Here is a 22,826-nt window from a genome sequence, read left to right as displayed (position 1 = left end):
CAGCCCCATAGGCCTGCTCTACCAAAGAATTACACCCAGTGCTCACTTTTTTAGGTGTCTCCTGCACCTAATAAAGTGACCATGGAGTTTAAATTTATGTTCTTCTGCTGCTGTAGTTCATCCACTTCAAGGCTCAGTGTGTTGCACATTCAGAAATGATCTGTTGTAACACGTGGTTATTTGAGTTACTGTCGTCTTGAACCAGCTTGGTCATTTTGTTCTGACCTCTCTCATTAACAAGGCACTTTCCATCACAAAACTGCCACTCACTGGATTTTTTTTTTGCACCATCCTCTGCAAAATCTAAGAGACTTGTGCATGAAAATCACTGGAGACCAGGGGTATCTGAGATACTCAAGTCACCCCATCTGGCACCAACAATCATAGTCACTTAAATCACATTTCTTCCCCATTCTGATGTTTGGTCTGAACAACAACTGAACCTCTTGACCACGTCTGCATGCTTTTATGGAATGAGTAGCTGCCACATGACTGGCTAATTAGATATTTGGATTAACGAGCAGGTGTACAGGTGTACCTAACAGAGCGACCATTGGGTGAAGATCACGGTTATGTGACCCATTGCCCAATTAAAACACACTCATCTCCACCTTCTTTTAACTCACAGCCTCAAGCATTTGATTTGCGGAGGAAAGCTAATTAGTCTTAAATCAAAAATCTGTCCGGTAACAGAGCCGATGACCTGCCTTACTCTCAGTTGGATTGCCCCACGATGTATCTATTCGCTCGAGCAGCATTTGCCAGTGCTTTAACTTAAGCAAAGTTTCGTGTTATTTCACACACCAATATACTGACAGTTCCACTGCCGCGTGGATGCTCAAAACACTCCATAACCTTTTACATTAGAACCAAGATCTTGTCTCATCTTTGCCTCAGTGGTAGCGCTGTGTGAATCAGAAGGTCATACACACAAGCTTCCCTCCGGGGATCTGAATGTATAATATAGGCTGTCACTTCTCAACAGTACTGAAGGACCATTGCACAGTCAGAGGCACGGCCTTAGAAGGTATTAAACTGAAGCTCCATCTGCCTTCTGTGGTAGATATTAAACATCCCATGACACCACTTGAAAGGAGAACGAAATGATTATTTCTCTGGATCCAACGCAGCATTAAAAACACAATAAACATAAAGAACACAACACATATAAATATAAAAGCAATATAAATATATAAACATAATGTACGTGTAACTGTTTGAATGTGGCTGTACACACTCAGTTGTGCGTTATCTGCCGCGTCGTACGATGTAGGTGACGGTGGTCTCATGACCACGACTGTTCTTGGCAAATTTTTCTACGGAACTAGTTTGCCTTCGCCTTCTTCTGGGCAATGTCTTTGGGTGACCCCGGCCATTATCAATACTCTTCAGAGATTGTCTGCCTGGTGTCAGTGGTCACATAACCAGGGCTTGTGATCTGCACCGGCTGCCCATGGCTTCACATGATCCAGATCCGGTGGGATGGGCGGTGGTGGGGGCTGAGCAGGTGCTACACCCCGCCCAAGGGTGACCTGCAGGCTGGCGGAGGGAAGGAGTGGCTTACACCTCCTTTGGGAGAGACGTATCTCCGCCCCGCCACCCAAAGTAACTGCCGATGCTGGAAATCTTAAATTAAAAAAACAACAGAAAATGGTGGAAACATTCAGCCACTCAGGCTGCCTCTGTGGGAAGAGAAACGGAGTTAGCACTTTGTCAGAACGGGGAAGGAGATAAAGGAAGATGTTGAAGTGGTCCTGCGTAGGACATTGGGGAGACCACAGCTCGAGTGTGGTGGGCTGTGTTTGTTACCATGGCGTTGAAAGGATTGGTTAAGCTGGAGGGGGGACAGAAAAGTTTCACAGGCATTTTGCCGGGACCAGAGGGCTTGAGTTGCAAATAGAAACGGGCTAGGCTGGGACTTGTCCCTGGAGCGAAGGAGGCCGAGGGGTGACTTTCTACAACAGGGGTTCCTAACCTTTTATAAGCTATGGACCAATACCATCAAGCAAGGGGACTGTGGAGCCCAAGTTGAGAACCCCTGTTCTAGAGGTTTATAAAATTATGGGGGGGTGGAGATTAGGTGGATAGTCATGGTCTTTTTCCCAGGGGAAAGGGGCTTACCTTACACAGAGGTTGGTGGGTATATGGAACAAGCTGTCAAAGAGCAGAAGGCACAGGCACAATAAGAATGTTTAAAATACTTTTGCACGTGTTCACGGAGTGGACAGAATGAGAGAGCTCCGGGCCAAACGGAGTAGCTCAGGGAGGCAGCTTGGTCAGCACGGACAAATTGGGCTGAAGGGCCTGTGACCCTGGGGGTGGGAAGGAAGAGCTTCTCTGATAGAGTAAAGCTGGGGTGACTGTGGCTGTAAAGAAGGTTATCTGGTGAATGAGTGAATGGGAGCAGGTAGAAAGGGAGAACGAAGGTTAAAGAGCAAAATAATGTAAAGGCTGCAAAATACGGAGCTGGAAGAAATGCCTGGCAGGTCAAGTGGGGCACGTCCTGCAGCCCCTGATGTTCTACTGCTCACCTGGGTACGTGACGGAAAAAACAAGCTAACAACAGAAAGTGTTGGGAAAATCGCAGCTAGTCAGGCAGCACCTGTAGAACGAAAAAGGGTCAGAGACCCTTTGTCAGCAATGAGAAAGAGAATGAAGTACAAGTTAGTTTTCAGTAGGAGAGAAAGCAGAGGAGTGATGTGCAAAACAAAGGGAACCTCTCTGATGGAGGTGAGATGGGTTGGGAACTGATGCTGCGTTTAAGATGAGTCTACTGATGTTTGCAAGGGAAAATTCTGTCAGTTCAAAGAGATCCTTTGTTGGCAAGAAATGATAAATTGAGGTCAAAGGGCTTAAAGTAATTCAGGTTAGCTCGAATCACATACAATATCCAAAATATCAGTTAGAAAAATTGAAAAACCATACCTATCACGGCACAAGGAATGATCAAGGCTTCAAGAGATGGGTGCAGTGATGACAGCTCTCTAAAGATCTTAAGCTTTCCTTCACAGTTCAGCGAGAGAGGTGAGAACAAAGAATCCACCATTGTTACATCTCTACCCAGAGTTATATTGTTTTTCTTTCTGTAGAACGGTTGCTAAGACAACAAATATGTCACATTTTAGTCAAATTTAATAAAGATTATTTGCAAACCAAGGAATTAATCTCAACAAAAAGTATTACACCAGGTAATTGTGATAATCCAGGAAGTATTTATCTCTGAACATTATTAAAACTGATTGTCCTGCCATTACATTGATCTTGTTTCTGGGATCTTGCTGGCCTCAAATTGGCTTGCCACTTCTGGTTAAAGGAGTGGAAACATTGGGAGTTACGTGGGCATTATCATATCAGAGATTCTGTCCTGGGACCACTGTTTTAAAGGAACAATGGCAGTGCCCCTACTTTCTTGAGCCCAACACGAAACGTTAGAAGGGTTCAGCAGGTCAGGCAGCATCTACGGAAATGAGGAAGGAGTCAAAGTTTAGAGCCAAGACCCTTCATCAGGACTGGAAAGGAAACGGGCCCCTACTTGCATAGAGGTTTGCGCAGATTTGACACATCACCTAAAACGTTGACAGAGCTCTATAGATACACAAGGGAGAGCATCCTGACTGGTTACACCATGGCCTGGTATGGAAGCACTAATTCCCAAGATCGTAACAGCCTACAATAAGTAGTGGACGCAGCCCAGTGCATCACAGGAAAAGCATTGAGAATATCCGCAGGGAGCGCTGCCACAAGAAAGCATTATCATTATCAAGGACCCCATCCTCTAGGTCGTGCCCTCTTCTCTCTCTTCTCGATGCTGCCGTCATGAAGGAGGTACAGGGCCTTCGGCCCCACAGCAGCCGGTTCAGGAGCAGTTATTACTCTTCCCGAAGCAGAGTGAATATTGTATTTTATTTGGAGATACAGCGTGGAATTGGCCCTTCCAGCTGTTGAGCAGCACCACCAGCAAGCCATCAACTTAACCCTGGGTAAATCATGATGCAGTCTATAATGATGAGCTGACTGACTGCGGAAGGACACAGAACCCCACACGGTCATGGGAAGAATGTACGAACTCTTTTGAGATGATGCAGGAATTGAACTCTTAACTCCGACACACCCAGCTGTAACAGTGTCATGCTAGCTGCCACGTTGCTGTGGAGCCTCCAAGAGCAGTGTCTCTGCCACTTTCCGTTTTAGTAACTGGAAGCTTGACATGACTTCTGTGGACTGGTTTGATGCCGAACTTCAATGTTCAGTTAGTTTTCATCTTTGTTGTTCTGCATTCTCTGAATCTGTTTACCAAATCCATGAATACTCCAAGAGTTATATTTAGCTTATGTTATGCTTTCTCATCCCATCAGTAATAATTAAAGCCAACTATTTGGAACAATTTCCCAAAAGTTGAAAGTCAAATGGTTCCTTGAATTTGCCATGATATACCACAGTCAATCTACATTCTACTTCACTCACCTCAACTCTGAACTGATTCCACAACCTGTGCATTTAACTTTCAAGAATCTACAACTCGTGCTCTCAGTGTTATTTATTTGTTTATTTATTATTATTACCATCTGTTTCTTTTTAATTCGCACAGATTGCCTTCTTTGCATAATGGTCGTCAGTCTTTGTCCATGGATTTTCATTGATTCTGTTGGACTTCTTTGTTCTACCGTGAAAGCGCAGGGTAATATATGATAATGTATGTTATTGATAATAAGCTTACGTCGAACTTTGATGTACTTTGTGCCAACTCTCCCAGTTTCTCCCAACGTTTGATCTGTGATCCCAGCAATCTTGCCAATTCTGGACTGGACTCAACCCTATCAGCTCCAGAAACATCCCGTTTGGTGGAGGGCATTCGTTCCTTCCTCGCTGCCCCAGTCTGCCTTATCTCCACCTCACACCACTACTTAGAACTAAGAAGGGGTTAAATTTACAAAAAAAAAACGCCATGTGGAATTAATAGGCTTCCACGTTTCAGAAAGGCTTATGGGTCACACTCTGTGTCACAGTCAAAATCTGAATCCTTGCAGCCAAGAAACTAATTTAAATATTTTAATCTCTAGCCAGCATCACTGAAATATGAACCAAGAAAAGAGGGTTTCCACAGAGGCTATGCAAGTTGCAGCTTTAATAGTTTAGGAAACAAATTTAATGTAAGGAACTTTTACCGAAGCTTTCAAGGTTTTGGATAGAATTGACAAAACTGTGTCACACTAGTTACTCACCCTGGATAAGGCATCAAACTAGGTGGAGAGCTTTTTCACCCAAAGTGTGAACCATATAACAGCCACTGGATATCACAAACTTTGGAGACACAAGAGACAGCAGATGCTGAGATCTGGAACAAATAGCAAACTGTTGGTCAAACAGCACTGGTGGGTGGCAGGGAGTTGGGATGAGAGGTAAATTCTGGGAAATGGAAGACTTGAAAGAGAAAGAGAATTGTGCCAGAAAGGCCTGTTACCAATGTTCCCTCTAATGTGTGCACGCAGACGCAGATATTTGGCAACAGCGCACACAGGAATTTCAATTGCACGCAAAAGGTTGTCACCCTTTTGTAGGGAGGTAGGGAGAGAGAGAGAGAAAGGGAGGTAGGGGGAGAGACAGGGGAAAGAGAGAGAGGGGTAGGGAGAGAGACGGGAGACAGAGAGGGAGGTAGGGAGAGAGAGGGGGAGGGAGAGAGGGAGAGAGGGGGAGTGAGGGGGAGAGAGAGAGGTAGGGGTGGAGGCAGGTAGGTAGGAAGGGAGGGGAGAGAGAGGGGGAGGGAGGGAGGGAGAGAGAAAAAGAGGAAGAAGAAGAAGAAATAATTTGAATCTGAAATGGTACAAATGAGGGAGGTGTAATTTAGAAGTGAGGCAGAAAATATAGATGTGTTCTGCATTGGTTGCAGGAATGCCAGAAAGTTTGGAATGGATAAAAGACGTTCTGAAGGCCTCGGGCAATGTTGCTGCAAGAAGCCAGGTATGCTTCTTCTGACAAAGAACTCATGAACAGCCGCTGGATCTCGCTCGAAGTGACGTGGCACTTCACTGCAGTGGCTTCATGTAAGAGCAAGCTGCTATTGCTGTTGTACTGGCTCCTTTTCCCTTGTTTCCTAGGGAAAAAATAAATAAATGTTATTTTTACTTTGATAATCCTTAATTAGCTCATAATGGTGATAATTAAGATACCTTCTCAAGTCATCTATCTGTTCTGGGAATCTGTTTAACAGCAGAAGACTGTTGTCTATAAGAGATGAGTGGAGACAACACCGGAGTCGGACCTGAGCAGGGTGAAGATGATGTTGCAGATGCTGGAATCCACAGCAAAGAAGAACAAACTACTGGTGGATCCTAGTGGGTCGGATGGCATCTGACACAGGTTCTTGACCATCCTCTACCTCCACAGATGCTGCCTGACACACTGACTTCCTCCAGTTGTTTGTTTTTATTTTGTTCCATTGTTATGGAAGGCAGAATGACCAAAAAACAGAGCAGAATTAGGCCATTCAGCCCATCGAGTCTGCACTGCCATTCCATCGTGGCTGATTTATTATCCCCCACAGCCCCATTTTTCCCGTAACCTTCAATGCCTTTATTAATCATGAACCTATCAACCCCCGCTTTAACTATACCAAATGACTTGGCTTCCACAGCCTTCTGTGCCGATGAAATCCACAGATTCACCACCCTCTGGGTGAATGCAGTGAATGCAAGCAGGTTTTTTCCACTGAGGCTAGGAGAGAAAAAAACCAGAGGACATGGGTTAAGGGTGAAGGGGGAAAAGTTTAAAGGGAACATTAGAGGGGGCTTCTTCACGCAGAGAGTGGTGGGAGTGTGGAATGAGCTGCCAGTTGAAGTGGTAAATGCGGGCTCGCTTTTAACATTTAAGAAAAACTTGGACAGTTACATGGATGAGAGGTGTATGGAGGGATATGGTCCAGGTGCAGGTCAGTGGGACTAGGCAGAAAAATGGTTCGGCACAGCCAAGAAGGGCCAAAAGGCCTGTTTCTGTGCTGTAATGTTCTATGGTTCTCTGGCTAAAGAAATTCCTCCTCATCTCTGTTCTAAAGGGATGTCCATCTATTCTGAGTCTGTGCCCTCTAGTCCTAGACTCCCCCACTATAGGAAATATTCTCTCAATATCCACTCTATCTAGTGTTCATTATTCAGTAGGTTTCATTGCGACCCCAACCAACAATTTTTCTAAACGCCAGTGAGTATAGGCCAAGGAATCAAAAGCTCCACGTATGTTAACCCTTTCATCCTGAGATCATTCTCCTCTGGACCCTCTCCAATGCCAGTATACCTTTTCTTTGAAAAGGAGCCCAAAACTGCTCAATACTCCAAATCTGGCCTAACCAATAGCTTCAAAAAGATGGCGGATGATGCGTGTACAGTCACAGCGGCCCCTCCGGGTCCGAGCAAAGTTGTAATTGTTTGTCCTTTACACCCATTTTACAATTACAAGTTACTGCTAGATATTAAGTACATTAAATCCTGCAGGTCAACCCCATCAGTGGAGCTGGACTTACTGCGTACCCTTGATGTGCAAAGGCAGCGCGCGGTCCAACAAACAGTGCTAATGATGGTCTTGGACATTTTAATTGTGATCACAAGACCCTGCTGGATGCTGGTAATGTAGGGTTCTGCAGGTCCAGTTCACTGGTTCATTGGCGAGACCTGACGGCGCGGGAGCTGCGCTGCCTCTGTCCTTGCACGGAGTCGGCCAGTTGCAGCAGCCCAGCAGAGGAGACGCCAGGGGTTGTGGGAGAGGGCAGAGGCCTCTGTGGGTGTGCCGGAATCCATACCGGGTTGGGGGGATTTCCCTTCCCATCAGTGCTGCCCTCCAGTGTTCACTTGGTGCAACATCAGCTGAACCAACAAATCCCAAGCACCATCAATCTGCAGGCCATACCATTCAGGGATTGGACTTTTTTTGACAGCATGTATATATACTATATGGACTGTTTGTTATGTGCTGTGTGCTGTTGGCACTGTGTTTTACACCTTGGCCCAAGAGGAATGTTGTTTTGTTTGGTTTGAACTTGACAAAGACTCGGTATCACATCCTTGCTTTTACTTTCAACAGTGGTGATGGCGCCGCTGTGGTAGGACAAATCAAAGGTGGCGATGAATCAGCGAGATTGAAAATCTGGCTGAGTGGTGTCATAACGGCAACCTCTCACTCAATATCAGCAAGACCGAGGAGCTGATGACTGACTTCAGGAGGAGGAAGCTGGAGGTCCACGAGCCAGTCCTCATTAGAGGAGGTGGGGTGGAGAGAGTCAGCAACTTTAAACTCCCAGGTGTTGTCATTTCAGAGAACTGGTCCCGGGCCCAGCACGTAAGTGGAATTATGAAGAAAGCATGGCAGTGCCTCTACTTCCTCAAGAGTTTGCAGAGATTTGGCATGACATCTAAAACACTGACAAACTTTTATAGATGTGTGGTGGAGAGTATATTGACGGGCTGCATCACGGCCTGGTATGGAAACACCAATGCTCTTGAATGGAAAATCCTACAAAAAGTAGTGGATACAGCCCACACCATTAGAAGTAAAACCCTTCCCACAATTGAGCAAATTTACACAGAGCATTGTTGCAGGAAAGCAGCAGTCATCATCAGGGGCCCCCAACCACCAGGCCACGCTCTCCTCTCGCTGCTGCCATCAGGGGCCCCCAACCAACAGGCCACGCTCTCCTCTCGCTGCTGCCATCAGGGGCCCCCAACCACCAGGCCACATTCTCTTCTCGCTGCTGCCATCAGGGGCTCCCAACCACCAGGCTACGCTCTCCTCTCGCTGCTGCCATCAGGGGCTCCCAACCACCAGTCCACGTTCTCTTCTCGCTGCTGCCATCAGGGGCCCCCAACCACCAGGCCACGTTCTCTTCTCGCTGCTGCCATCAGGGGCTCCCAACCACCAGGCTACGCTCTCCTCTCGCTGCTGCCATCAGGGGCCCCCAACCACCAGGCCGTGCTCTCCTCTCGCTGCTGCCATCAGGGGCCCCCAACCACCAGGCCGTGCTCTCCTCTCGCTGCTGCCATCAGGGGCCCCCAACTACCAGGCCATGCTCTCCTCTCGCTGCTGCCATCAGGGGCCCCCAACCACCAGGCCGTGATCTCCTCTCGCTGCTGCCATCAGGGGCCCCCAACCACCAGGCCGTGCTCTCCTCTCGCTGCTGCCATCAGGGGCCCCTAACCACCAGGCCACGCTCTCCTCTCGCTGCTGCCATCAGGGGCCCCCAACCACCAGGCCGTGATCTCCTCTCGCTGCTGCCATCAGGGGCTCCCAACCACCAGGCCACACTCTCCTCTCGCTGCTGCCATCAGGGGCACCCAACCACCAGGCCACACTCTCCTCTCGCTGCTGCCATCAGGGGCCCCCAACCACCAGGCCGTGATCTCCTCTCGCTGCTGCCATCAAGGGGCCCCCAACCACCAGGCCGTGCTCTCCTCTCGCTGCTGCCACCAGGGGCCCCCAACCACCAGGCCACGCTCTCCTCTCGCTGCTGCCATCAGGGGCACCCAACCACCAGGCCACATTCTCTTCTCGCTGCTGCCATCAGGGGCTCCCAACCACCAGGCTACGCTCTCCTCTCGCTGCTGCCATCAGGGGCCCCCAACCACCAGGCCATGCTCTCCTCTCGCTGCTGCCATCAGGGGCCCCCAACCACCAGGCCGTGCTCTCCTCTCACTGCTGCCATCAGGGGCTCCCAACCACCAGGCCACGTTCTCTTCTCGCTGCTGCCATCAGGGGCCCCCAACCACCAGGCCACGTTCTCTTCTCGCTGCTGCCATCAGGGGCTCCCAACCACCAGGCCGTGCTCTCCTCTCGCTGCTGCCATCAGGGGCCCCCAACCACCAGGCCGTGCTCTCCTCTCGCTGCTGCCATCAGGGGCCCCCAACTACCAGGCCATGCTCTCCTCTCGCTGCTGCCATCAGGGGCCCCCAACCACCAGGCCGTGATCTCCTCTCGCTGCTGCCATCAGGGGCCCCCAACCACCAGGCCGTGCTCTCCTCTCGCTGCTGCCATCAGGGGCCCCTAACCACCAGGCCACGCTCTCCTCTCGCTGCTGCCATCAGGGGCCCCCAACCACCAGGCCGTGATCTCCTCTCGCTGCTGCCATCAGGGGCTCCCAACCACCAGGCCACACTCTCCTCTCGCTGCTGCCATCAGGGGCACCCAACCACTAGGCCACACTCTCCTCTCGCTGCTGCCATCAGGGGCCCCCAACCACCAGGCCGTGATCTCCTCTCGCTGCTGCCATCAGGGGCCCCCAACCACCAGGCCGTGCTCTCCTCTCGCTGCTGCCACCAGGGGCCCCCAACCACCAGGCCACGCTCTCCTCTCGCTGCTGCCATCAGGGGCCCCCAACCACCAGGCCACATTCTCTTCTCGCTGCTGCCATCAGGGGCTCCCAACCACCAGGCTACGCTCTCCTCTCGCTGCTGCCATCAGGGGCCCCCAACCACCAGGCCATGCTCTCCTCTCGCTGCTGCCATCAGGGGCCCCCAACCACCAGGCCGTGCTCTCCTCTCACTGCTGCCATCAGGGGCTCCCAACCACCAGGCCACGTTCTCTTCTCGCTGCTGCCATCAGGGGCTCCCAACCACCAGGCCACGTTCTCTTCTCGCTGCTGCCATCAGGGGCCCCCAACCACCAGGCCACGTTCTCTTCTCGCTGCTGCCATCAGGGGCTCCCAACCACCAGGCTACGCTCTCCTCTCGCTGCTGCCATCAGGGGCCCCCAACCACCAGGCCGTGCTCTCCTCTCGCTGCTGCCATCAGGGGCCCCCAACCACCAGGCCGTGCTCTCCTCTCGCTGCTGCCATCAGGGGCCCCCAACTACCAGGCCATGCTCTCCTCTCGCTGCTGCCATCAGGGGCCCCCAACCACCAGGCCGTGATCTCCTCTCGCTGCTGCCATCAGGGGCCCCCAACCACCAGGCCGTGCTCTCCTCTCGCTGCTGCCATCAGGGGCCCCTAACCACCAGGCCACGCTCTCCTCTCGCTGCTGCCATCAGGGGCCCCCAACCACCAGGCCGTGATCTCCTCTCGCTGCTGCCATCAGGGGCTCCCAACCACCAGGCCACGCTCTCCTCTCGCTGCTGCCATCAGGGGCACCCAACCACCAGGCCACACTCTCCTCTCGCTGCTGCCATCAGGGGCCCCCAACCACCAGGCCACGCTCTCCTCTCGCTGTTGCCATCAGGGGCCCCCAACCACCAGGCCACGCTCTCCTCTCGCTGCTGCCACCAGGGGCCCCCAACCACCAGGCCACGCTCTCCTCTCGCTGCTGCCATCAGGGGCCCCCAACCACCAGGCCACATTCTCTTCTCGCTGCTGCCATCAGGGGCTCCCAACCACCAGGCTACGCTCTCCTCTCGCTGCTGCCATCAGGGGCCCCCAACCACCAGGCCATGCTCTCCTCTCGCTGCTGCCATCAGGGGCCCCCAACCACCAGGCCGTGCTCTCCTCTCACTGCTGCCATCAGGGGCTCCCAACCACCAGGCCACGTTCTCTTCTCGCTGCTGCCATCAGGGGCTCCCAACCACCAGGCCACGTTCTCTTCTCGCTGCTGCCATCAGGGGCTCCCAACCACCAGGCTACGCTCTCCTGTCGCTGCTGCCATCAGGGGCCCCCAACCACCAGGCCGTGCTCTCCTCTCGCTGCTGCCATCAGGGGCCCCCAACCACCAGGCCGTGCTCTCCTCTCGCTGCTGCCATCAGGGGCCCCCAACTACCAGGCCATGCTCTCCTCTCGCTGCTGCCATCAGGGGCCCCCAACCACCAGGCCGTGATCTCCTCTCGCTGCTGCCATCAGGGGCCCCCAACCACCAGGCCGTGCTCTCCTCTCGCTGCTGCCATCAGGGGCCCCTAACCACCAGGCCACGCTCTCCTCTCGCTGCTGCCATCAGGGGCCCCCAACCACCAGGCCGTGATCTCCTCTCGCTGCTGCCATCAGGGGCTCCCAACCACCAGGCCACACTCTCCTCTCGCTGCTGCCATCAGGGGCCCCCAACCACCAGGCCACACTCTCCTCTCGCTGCTGCCATCAGGGGCCCCCAACCACCAGGCCGTGATCTCCTCTCGCTGCTGCCATCAGGGGCCCCCAACCATCAGGCCACGCTCTCCTCTCGCTGTTGCCATCAGGGGCCCCCAACCACCAGGCCACGCTCTCCTCTCGCTGCTGCCACCAGGGGCCCCCAACCACCAGGCCACGCTCTCCTCTCGCTGCTGCCATCAGGGGCCCCCAACCACCAGGCCACATTCTCTTCTCGCTGCTGCCATCAGGGGCTCCCAACCACCAGGCTACGCTCTCCTCTCGCTGCTGCCATCAGGGGCCCCCAACCACCAGGCCGTGCTCTCCTCTCGCTGCTGCCATCAGGGGCCCCCAACCACCAGGCCGTGCTCTCCTCTCGCTGCTGCCATCAGGGGCTCCCAACCACCAGGCCACGTTCTCTTCTCGCTGCTGCCATCAGGGGCTCCCAACCACCAGTCCACGTTCTCTTCTCGCTGCTGCCATCAGGGGCCCCCAACCACCAGGCCACATTCTCTTCTCGCTGCTGCCATCAGGGGCTCCCAACCACCAGGCCGTGATCTCCTCTCGCTGCTGCCATCAGGGGCCCCCAACCACCAGGCCACGCTCTCCTCTCGCTGTTGCCATCAGGGGCCCCCAACCACCAGGCCGTGCTCTCTTCTCGCTGCTGCCATCAGGGGCCCCCAACCACCAGGCCGTGATCTCCTCTCACTGCTGCCATCAGGGGCCCCCAACCACCAGGCCACGCTCTCCTCTCGCTGCTGCCATCAGGGGCCCCCAACCACCAGGCCGTGATCTCCTCTCGCTGCTGCCATCAGGGCCCCCAACCACCAGGCCGTGATCTCCTCTCGCTGCTGCCATCAGGGGCCCCCAACCACCAGGCCGTGATCTCCTCTCGCTGCTGCCATCAGGGGCTCCCAACCACCAGGCCACACTCTCCTCTCGCTGCTGCCATCAGGGGCCCCCAACCACCAGGCTACGCTCTCCTCTAGCTGCCGCCATCAGGAAGAAGGTACAAGAGCCTCAGGACTCTCACCACCAGGTACAGGGACAGTTACTACCCCTCGGCCAAAGGGGTTAACTCAAGTTCGCTTGCCCCATCATTGGAACGTTCCCACAACCTATGGACTCATTTTCAAGGACTCTTCACCTCATGTTCTCGATATTTATTGTTTATTTATTTATTACTACTGTGTCATCTTTTTGTATTTGCACAGGTTGTTGTCTCCTGCACTCTGGTTGAACACACCATATAACCATATAACAATCACAGCCATCTCGGCCCTCCTAGTCCGTGCCGAACTCTTAATCTCACCTAGTCCCACCTACCCGCACTCAGCCCATAACCCTCCACTCCTTTCCTGTCCATATACCTATCCAATTTTACCTGAAATGACACAACTGAACTGGCCTCTACTACTTCTACAGGAAGCTCATTCCACACAGCTATCACTCTCTGAGTAAAGAAATACCCCCTCGTGTTTCCCTTAAACTTCTGCCCCCTAACTCTCAAATCATGTCCTCTCATTTGAATCTCCCCTACTCTCAATGGAAACAGCCTATTCACGACAACTCTATCTATCCCTCTCAAAATTTTAAATACCTCGATCAAATCCCCCCTCAACCTTCTACGCTCCAATGAATAGAGACCTAACTTGTTCAACCTTTCTCTGTAACTTAAGTGCTGAAACCCAGGTAACATCCTAGTAAATTGTCTCTGCACTCTCTCTAATTTATTGATATCTTTCCTATAATTCGGTGATCAGAACTGTACACAATATTCCAAATTTGGCCTTACCAATGCCTTGTACAATTTTAACATTACATCCCAACTTCTGTACTCAATGCTCTGATTTATAAAGGCCAGCATTCCAAAAGCCTTCTTCACCACCCTATCTACATGAGACTCCACCTTCAGGGAACTATGCACTGTTATTCCTAGATCTCTCTGTTCCTCTGCATTCCTCAATGCCCTACCATTTACCCTGTATGTTCTATTTGGATTATTCCTGCCAAAATGTAGAACCTCACACTTCTCAGCATTAAACTCCATCTGCCAACGCTCAGCCCAGTCTTCTAACCGGCATAAATCTCCCTGCAAGCTTTGAAAACACACCTCATTATCCACAACACCTCCTACCTTAGTATCGGCATACTTATTAATCCAATTTACCACCCCATCATCCAGATCATTTATGTATATTACAAACAACATTGGGCCTAAAACAGATCCCTGAGGCACCCCGCTAGTCACCGGCCTCCATCCCGATAAACAATTATCCACCACTACTCTCTGGCATCTCCCATCTAGCCACTGTTGAATCCATTTTATTACTCCAGCATTAATACCTAACGACCGAACCTTCTTAACTAACCTTCCATGTGGAAATTTGTCAAAGGCTTTGCTGAAGTCCATATAGACTACATCCACTGCCTTACCCTCGTCAACATTCCTCGTAACTTCTTCAAAAAATTCAATAAGGTTTGTCAAACATGACCTTCCACACACAAATCCATGCTGGCTACTCCTAATCAGATCCTGTCTATCCAGATAATTATAAATACTATCTCTAAGAATACTTTCCATTAATTTACCCACCACTGATGTCAAACTGACAGGTCTTTAATTGCTGGGCTTACTTCTAGAACCCTTTTTAAACAATGGAACCACATGAGCAATACGCCAATCCTCCAGCACAATCCCCGTTTCTAATGACATCTTAAAGATCTCCGTCAGAGCTCCTGCTATTTCTACACAAACTTCCCTCAAGGTCCTGGGGAATATCCTGTCAGGATCCGGAGATTTATCCACTTTTAAATTTCTTAAAAGCGCCAGTACTTCCATCTCTTTAATTGTCATAGGTTCCATAACTTCCAGTTGGTCAGTCTTTCATTAATTCTGTTATAGTTATTATTCTATAGATTAGTTGAGTATGCCCACAAGAAAATGAATCTCAGGGTTGTATGTGGTGACATATATTCAGATTCAGATTCAGTTTATTGTCATTTAGAAACCACAAATGCAATGCAGTTAAAAAATGAGACAACGTTCCTCCAGAATGATATCACAAAAGCACATGACAAAACAGATGACACCAGAAAATCTACGTAACGTTTGGCAATCCCCAATCCAGAGTCTGGAGAGGCTGCTGCATATTAATATGTACTTAGATAATAAAATTTACTTTGAACTTTGAACTCTTAAATCAAAAGTATTGACTAGTTGGCTGAAGATTGGGACACTGGAATTTCCGAAAGGATCTCTCCTGACTTCTGCTTGGACCTTTGTTGGAAGTTAGGGAGGATTCCCAGAGAGATGCAGGAAACGATTGAAAATATCTGCTTATCGTTTGTCCGTTTCTTCTTCCTTCAACACTTCTGCTACATTATGTCAGCATGGGTTATCTCAGACAGGATCTGAACACACTTTCTACTGCCTCCCAAGCAAAAGTATCACCTATTGAGTGGACACAGGCCAGACTGCCCTCTCAAGTAGATAGAAAAAGTATGTAATGCTGTTTTGAAGTAGATGCAGTTGTCCATGCTGCCTCAGGCAGGAGTTTTAGAATCACACACAATGGATTTAAAAGTTCAAAGTAAATTTATTATCAAACAACATATATGCCACCTGAGGTTCATTTTTCATGTGCAAAAAACAATTACAATATATGTATAAATACAAGACAGGTGACCCCAGCCATTGTCAATACGCTTCAGAGATTGTCTGCCTGGCATCAGTGGTCGCATAACCAGGAGTTGTGATATGCATCAGATGCTCATACGACCGTCCACCACCTCTTCCCACGGCTTCATATGACTCTGACTGGGAGGGTGGGGGGCATAGCAGGTGCCATACCTTGCCCGGTGGTGACCTGCAGGCCAGCAGAGGGAAAGGGCACCTTACAACACCTTTGGCAGAGATATACCTCCACCCAGCCACCTAAAGCTCAATAACATCCTTCCTCTTTGTTTTACAAAACTATGAAAGTTTATTTACAACACCTATACACAAGGAACAGACAGTCGATATTTACTAGACTGTAAGTATACTCAAATTAAAATACCCGGGGGCGCCCAGTGCTCACGGAAGTCTCCCAACATGCCCATCGTGACTGCGTGCTCCCTCTCCAAGGACAGCTGGGCACTAACGTATCCTTGGCAAGGGGGCAGGCAGTTGGGTCGGGCATCCTTCCTATAACAGAGTGACCAAAACTGCATTCAATACTTCAACTGCAGCCTTGCCAATTTATACTTATTCTTCAGCCAATATTACGATAGCTTTTCATTATCTTACTTCTATTGTGTGCCGTATACTCAGTGTCTCCAATGGCTATTACAGTTTGGTAAAAAAGTAATTTGTTGTCTGTAACGAACCTGAGGACATGACAAGGTTATGGAAAGTGCTATAAACAAGTGTGTTAATTCTAACTCAGTCTCTGTCGCATTCTCTTTTTCTTTCTTAACTAGGACAGCTCCCCTGGAAATTCAGTGATCCTACTTCAGTTAACAATGTTCTTTTATTAACTGGCGGTGTACAGCGTAGTTCACAAGGACAGCATTTATTAGTCAGCTTGACGCTGGTGAACCGCCTTCACGAATGGCTGAAACCCCTCTGCCGAGGAGTTCTCACCGCATCACTTTGCGGGGAAGTCCGAGGACGAGAAACGCCAACAGGGAAGGAACAGTGAAACATTCCCAAGTCAGGATGTTGTGCCCTTTCTCAAAATTCCAGAGACAGACCATTCCAAAAACTAGGCTCTCTCTCTGGGCATCGGTTTTCAGCTCGGACTTGAACCTCCCAAATTCTGATCGCCAATGGTCTAGCGGTGGAATTTCAAGGAAAGTCACACCATCTTGACTTGGAGGCAGATCCCACATGGGCAAGAGGTGTGAGGGCCGGTGGCAGCCTAGGTATGCAGGTTGGCGAGCCTGGAGTTCAGGATCCTGCCTTCGGGTAATCCTCGCATCGATACCGAAGATTGACGCCCAGGGCCAATTGGAAATCCGGAGGTCGAAGCGGATGGAAGAGGCCGTGGATCTATGAGTCTGGGAGCCTACTGGGGAAGTTGGAGGCACGCTGGCTGTGACCCCGCGAGTCCCCTGGACGCTGCAGGCCCGGAGGCCTGCCCTTGGGTCGGACGGCGGGCTATGTGGCAGGGAGGAAAGGGGCTTGCTTTGCTGTTGTTGTTTTGTTGCTTGTTGTGCTCTGTGTGATTTTAATGAGCATTGTGGGCATGTTACTTTGGAGCCAGAATGTGAGGCAACACTTATGGGTTGCCCCCAGCGCACCCTTGGGTGTTGAAACAAACAACATATTTCACTGCATGTTTTGATGTACAGTACTGTGTGAAAGTCCATACAGCCAGCATGCCTAAGACTCATGCAGAGTACTGTAGTAATTTTATGCATTTCATTGATTTGTCGTAAAGACAAAATTTTCACTGTACCTTGATACATGTAACAATAATAAACAAAATTACCAATTTATCGATGCCTGTGAATAGTTTAGAGGGTTGTTGTAGGTTACAATGGGACATTGACTGCATGCAGAGCTGGGCAGGGTAATGGCAGATGCAGTTCAACCCAGAAAAATGTGAAGTGATTCCTTTTGGAAGATCGAATTTGAAGCCAGAGTACAGGTTTATCGAGCCAGCTGGTGGTGTAGTGGCATCCGCACAGGACCTTGAGTCGAGTGGTCCCAGGTTCGAATCCGGCCGGCTCCTTGCATGCTTCCCATCTGTGCTGGGTTGAGCGTCATGCTGGCAACTGGGCTTCGTAAAAGACAGACAAGTGCTAGAGAAACAGTGATGTTGCCGCCTGATTCACCACAAGGTGCGGAGAGGAACAACGCACCGGGTTAATGGCAAGCTTGTTTGCAGTGAGGAGGATCTTGCGGTCCCCAATCAGAGATCTCTCAAAGTAGCCACACAAGTTGATAGGGATGCTGCTTGGATTACAGAGCAAGATTCCTGAAAGCGAGCTAGGTCTTTTCTCTTTGGAGCGAAGGAGGATGAGAGGGGACTTGATAAACTGGTACAAGATGATAAAAGGCGTAGATCAAGTGGATAGCCAAAAAACTTTTACCCAGGACAGAAACGGATAATCTGAGGGTGATTGGTGGAAAGTATAGTGGGGATGCCACCAATGTTTCCTCTAATTTGTAATGACTGGTGTGTGCAAAAATCTTGTGAGCTGCAACTTTTTGCCCAGTGACAACACCGTGCGCGCACTAGGTAATTTCTTCAATAAAAGCAATACACAGTAAATAAGCCAGTTCTAAAAGCAGCAGGCAAATCATCACAAGCTCAACGTTGTCGCAAACCGGAAAAGGAAATGCGATTGTGTACGATCATGAAATACACTTAACATGCCAACGAGGTAGAGGGTGACAACCTTTGGGGCATAATTTAAATTCCTGTGTGCACGCAGACGCGCTCGTCTGAGAGGAAACGCTGGATGTCAGAGCTGTTTTTTTTCAACACAGAGGCAGTGGGTGCATGGAAGCACCCTGCCAGGGGTGGTGGTGGAGGCAGATACATTAGGGGTAATTAAGAAACTCTTAGACAGGCCCTCTTCATTGTTACTGTCAGGAAGGAGGTACAAAAACCAGAAGACACACACTCAGCGATTCAGGAACAGCTTCTTCCCCTCTGCCATCAGGGAGGAGGTACAGGAGCCTGAAGACACACACTCAGCGATTCAGGAACAACTTCTTCCCCTCTGCCATCAGCGAGGGGGTACAGGAGCCTGAAGACACACACTCAGCGATTCAGGAACAGCTTCTTCCCCTCTGCCATCAGGGAGGAGGTACAGGAGCCTGAAGACACACACTCAGCGATTCAGGAACAGCTTCTTCCCCTCTGCCGTCAGGGAGGAGGTACAGGAGCCTGAAGACACACACTCAACAATTCAGGAACAGCTTCTTCCCCTCTGCCATCCGATTCCTAAATGGACTTTGAACCTGTGAACTGCTACTTTTTTATTTCTGTGGGTTTTTGTCCCCCCTATTTTAACTGAACTATTTAATAAACATAAATACTTACTGTAATTCAGTTTTTTCTCTATGTTTATTTATCATGTATTTTATTGTATTGCTACTGAAAATTTAACAAATTCCACAACATATGTCAGTGATATTAAACCTGAATCTGATTCTGACAGGCACACAGATGATAGCAAAATTGAGGGCTATACATGAAGGATGGTTTAGATTGATCTTAGAGCAGCTTAAAGGTTTGGAACAAGCCTGTACTGCCATAGAACCATAGAACATTACAGCACAGAAACAGGCCTTTTGGCCCTTCTTGGCTGTGCTGAACCATTTTTCTGCCTCGTCCCACTGACCTGCACCTGGACCATATCTCTCCATACCCCTCTCATTCATATGCCTGTCCAAGCTTTTCTTAAATGTTAAAAATGAACCCGCATTTACCACTTCATCTGGCAGCTCATTCCACACTCCCACCACTCTCTGTGTGAAGAAGCCCCCCCTAATGTTCCCTTTAAACTTTTTCCCCTTCACCTTTAACCCATGTCCTCTGGTTTTTTTTCTCCCCTAGCCTCAGTGGAAAAAGCCTGCTTACATTCACTCTATCGATACCCATCATAATTTTATATGCCTCTACCAAATCTCCCCTCATTCTCCTACGCTCCAGGGAATAAAGTCCTAACCTATTCAACCTTTCTCTGTAACTCAGTTTCTCAAGTCCCGGCAACATCCTTGTAAACCTTCTCTGCACTCTTTCAACTTTATTAATATCCTTCCTGGAATTTGGTGACCAAAACTGCACACAATACTCCAAATTCGGCCTCACCAATGCCTTATACAACCACACCATAACATTCCAGTTCATACTCAATACTTTGATTTATAAAGGCCAATGTACCAAAAGCTCTCTTTACAACCCTATCTACTTGTGACGCCACTTTTAGGGAATTTTGTATCTGTATTCCCAGATCACTCTGCTCTACTGCGCTCCTCAGTGCCCTACCATTTACCTTGTAGTTCTACCTTAGTTTTTCCTTCCAAAGTGCAATACCTCACACTTGTCTGTATTAAACTCCATCTGCCATTTTTCAGCCCATTTTTCCAGTTGGTCCAAATCCCTCTGCAAGTTTTGAAAACCTTCCTCACTGTTCACTACATCTCGAATCTTTGTATTATCAGCAAATTTACTGATCCAATTTACCACATTATCATCCAGATCATTGACATAGATGACAAATAACAATGGACCCTGTGGTGAACTACATATACCTGTCTGGACACGCCCCCTGCTGACTGCTCCTGTGGCTCCTCCCACAGACCCCTATATAAAGGCAATTGAGGCCTGAGCCCGGCCTCTCAGTCTCCAGGATGTAGTATGGTGGTCACTCACTGCTTGTTCCTTCTTCCAGTCAATAAAAGTTGATATCTCACCTTACGTCTCAGAGTGAGTTATTGATGGTGCATCAGACCCAGCACTGATCCCTGTGGCACACCACTAGTCACAGGCCTCCACTCAGAGAAGCAATCCTCTGCTACCACTCTCTGGCTTCTCCCATTGAGCCAATGTCTAATCCAGTTTACTACCTCACCATGTATACCTAGCATCTGAATCTTCCTAACTAGCCTCCCATGCGGGACCTTGTCAAGGGCCTTACTGAAGTCCATGTACACAACATCCACTGCCTTCCCTTCATCCACTTTCCTTGTAACCTCCTCGAAAAACTCTAATAGATTTGTTAAACATGACCTACCATGCACAAAGCCATGTTGACTCTCCCTAATAAGTCCCTGTCTATCTAAATACCTGTAGATCATATCTCTTAGTACTCCTTCCATAATTTACCTACTACCGATGTCAAACTTACCAGCCTATAGTTTTCGGATGACTTTTAGAGCCTTTTTTAAACAATGGAACAACATGAGCTATCCTCCAATCCTCCGGCACCTCACCCGTAGATACCGACATTTAAATATATCTGCCAGAGCTCCTGCAATTTCAACACTAGTCTCCTGCCCTGTAATGTTTTATATCCTATGTGCTGTCTGTTGGTCTTTGGGCTACGTGAATGAGATCAGAGATTATCTCCAGCCACACCATAGCACAGCTTGTGAGAATGATCACTCAAAGCTTTGAGGGTTTAGTCCAGGCAGATATGTGGAATTAAGGTACAGATGATACTTAATCAAATTGAACCTTAGGACAGTCTTGAGAAACTTGCCCGGCTAGGAAAGAAGGAGGGTTGGGCATGGGCCCAGCAAACCAATCCTGTGCAAACCCAGAGCCACAGAAGCTCTGGGAGAGGAAGGACTTTCACCCAGCAGACGTGTGAAGTTGTTCAGTGAAAGCGGAAGTCACAGAGACGATCAGCCTTTGGCCCAGGGTAGAGGATTTCGGTGAGCTGCTGTCGACGACCTCTGCCCCACTCGGGCTTCAGAGGAAGGCAATGAAGAAGACAGGCTTGAAAGGCGAATGGCCTTTGCTCTCCCCACCTTCAACAACCATCAGATCTCGCCTCCTGCATACTAATTTGCAACTTTATCTTTGAACTGATGTCCTTTGAAAATGTTATTGAACAGGATGGCTGAAAACAAGACTCAGATTTGTCTCAGTTAATAGATTTGCACCCAGTCTCTTAGTGCATATCAAATGCTCAGAGACGTTCATTTCTAACTACGGAGACCAACGGACTGTAGATGCCAGCGCCTAGCACAAAAACCAGACCGCAGGTGACTGAATTCAACAGATCAGGCACCAACCGTGGGGGCAGAGGAGCCATCGATGTTTTGGGGCGAGACCCTTCATATTGTGCTGTGGATCGGAGTTTTCAATTGAAATGAAGAATGGGAAAGGTGCTTTCAACTGCTAAGCCTGGAACAGAATTATGAGTGGATTAGGTGTGTTATTATCAGTGCTAAATACATCCCTGTCTTCTAACAGCTGTTACAGCTGTGTGTAATTCTGTGGAAATGTGGCATCTAATCAGGCAAACTGGAGCACTAATCCGTGTCAGTAATCATCAGTGTTTGTGGATGTCACTTCACGGATTAATTAAAATGGTGGATTGCATTTTTAAAGAGTACGAACTGATCTTTACTGTTTTTTTATTATAGCTTTCTTGCTTAAAGTATGAATAATTAATCACAGTCAAATACATATGTGTTTGTATATGTATTTTTTAATTGATATACAGAGCGGATTCCGGGCTTTCAGGCCACACTGCCCAGAAGCTCCCAATTTAATCTTAGCCTAATCACAGGACAATTTGCAATGACCAGCTGATCTACCGACTGGTATGTCTCTGGGGGAGGAAACCGGAGAATGTGGAGGACGCCGACAGTCGTGGGCAGGAACTGAACCCACGTTGCCCGTACTGCAAAGCGTTGTGCTAACCACTATGCTACCAAGCCCCCTCCCCCAATATATACTTACTAACTGCCCGTTACACCTCTGGCACTTCGGGCAGCAATGAAAGATCTCCATCTTCACTGCTGTTTCGTAACAATTCTGTTTTTTGACCGGCCGGGGTACCAGTCCTGAGCTGAACTCCCGAACTCGAAGGACTGGTGTATCGCCCCTAGTCTGTCCGCTGCCCTTTGACCTGTTAGGCATGGATGACCCTGCCAAGAATCAACGCTCACAGCCCTGACTCCAGCCAACGTAACTCACTCGGTCATTTGGAGACAAGCCTCCAAACCCACAAGGGTCACCGGTGCTGGGAAGGTTCTAGACAAAGGTCCCTTCATCAAAAGCCCAACAGTGGAGCCGGCGGAAGACGACGACACATCACAATGGCGGTGAAGGTGGAGGAAGGCTGCAGCAGT

The 22,826-nt window shown here is 49.4% G+C and overlaps 1 protein-coding gene and 1 long non-coding RNA gene across 2 annotated transcripts; one reads left to right on the top strand and one right to left on the bottom strand.

Annotated features, from left to right (window-relative positions):
- Positions 1–990: 990 nt before the first annotated feature.
- Positions 991–5,332, bottom strand: LOC132395123 (uncharacterized). Its single transcript, XR_009512538.1, has 3 exons — positions 5,223–5,332; positions 2,926–3,097; positions 991–1,086 (listed from the first exon to the last, which is right to left on the bottom strand). It is a non-coding gene; the product is annotated as an uncharacterized LOC132395123 (long non-coding RNA).
- A 576-nt stretch (positions 5,333–5,908) lies between these two features.
- LOC132395122 (uncharacterized) lies at positions 5,909–9,296 on the top strand. The gene is made up of 2 exons (XM_059971427.1): positions 5,909–6,041; positions 8,068–9,296. Exon 2 carries the CDS (start codon positions 8,191–8,193, stop codon positions 9,175–9,177), a length of 987 nt encoding a protein of 328 aa, XP_059827410.1. The 5' UTR covers positions 5,909–6,041; positions 8,068–8,190; the 3' UTR covers positions 9,178–9,296.
- The last annotated feature ends 13,530 nt before the right edge of the window (positions 9,297–22,826 follow it).

The sequence above is a fragment of the Hypanus sabinus genome, chromosome 6 (genome assembly GCF_030144855.1).
Source record: "Hypanus sabinus isolate sHypSab1 chromosome 6, sHypSab1.hap1, whole genome shotgun sequence".
NCBI classification, from domain to species: domain Eukaryota; kingdom Metazoa; phylum Chordata; class Chondrichthyes; order Myliobatiformes; family Dasyatidae; genus Hypanus; species Hypanus sabinus.
This window is presented reverse-complemented; position numbering and strand designations above follow the sequence as displayed.

What these genes read in the sequence shown, in the direction of transcription:
- LOC132395122 (XM_059971427.1), top strand. Translation starts at nt 8,191, where the DNA reads ATGACTGACTTCAGGAGGAGGAAGCTGGAGGTCCACGAGCCAGTCCTC.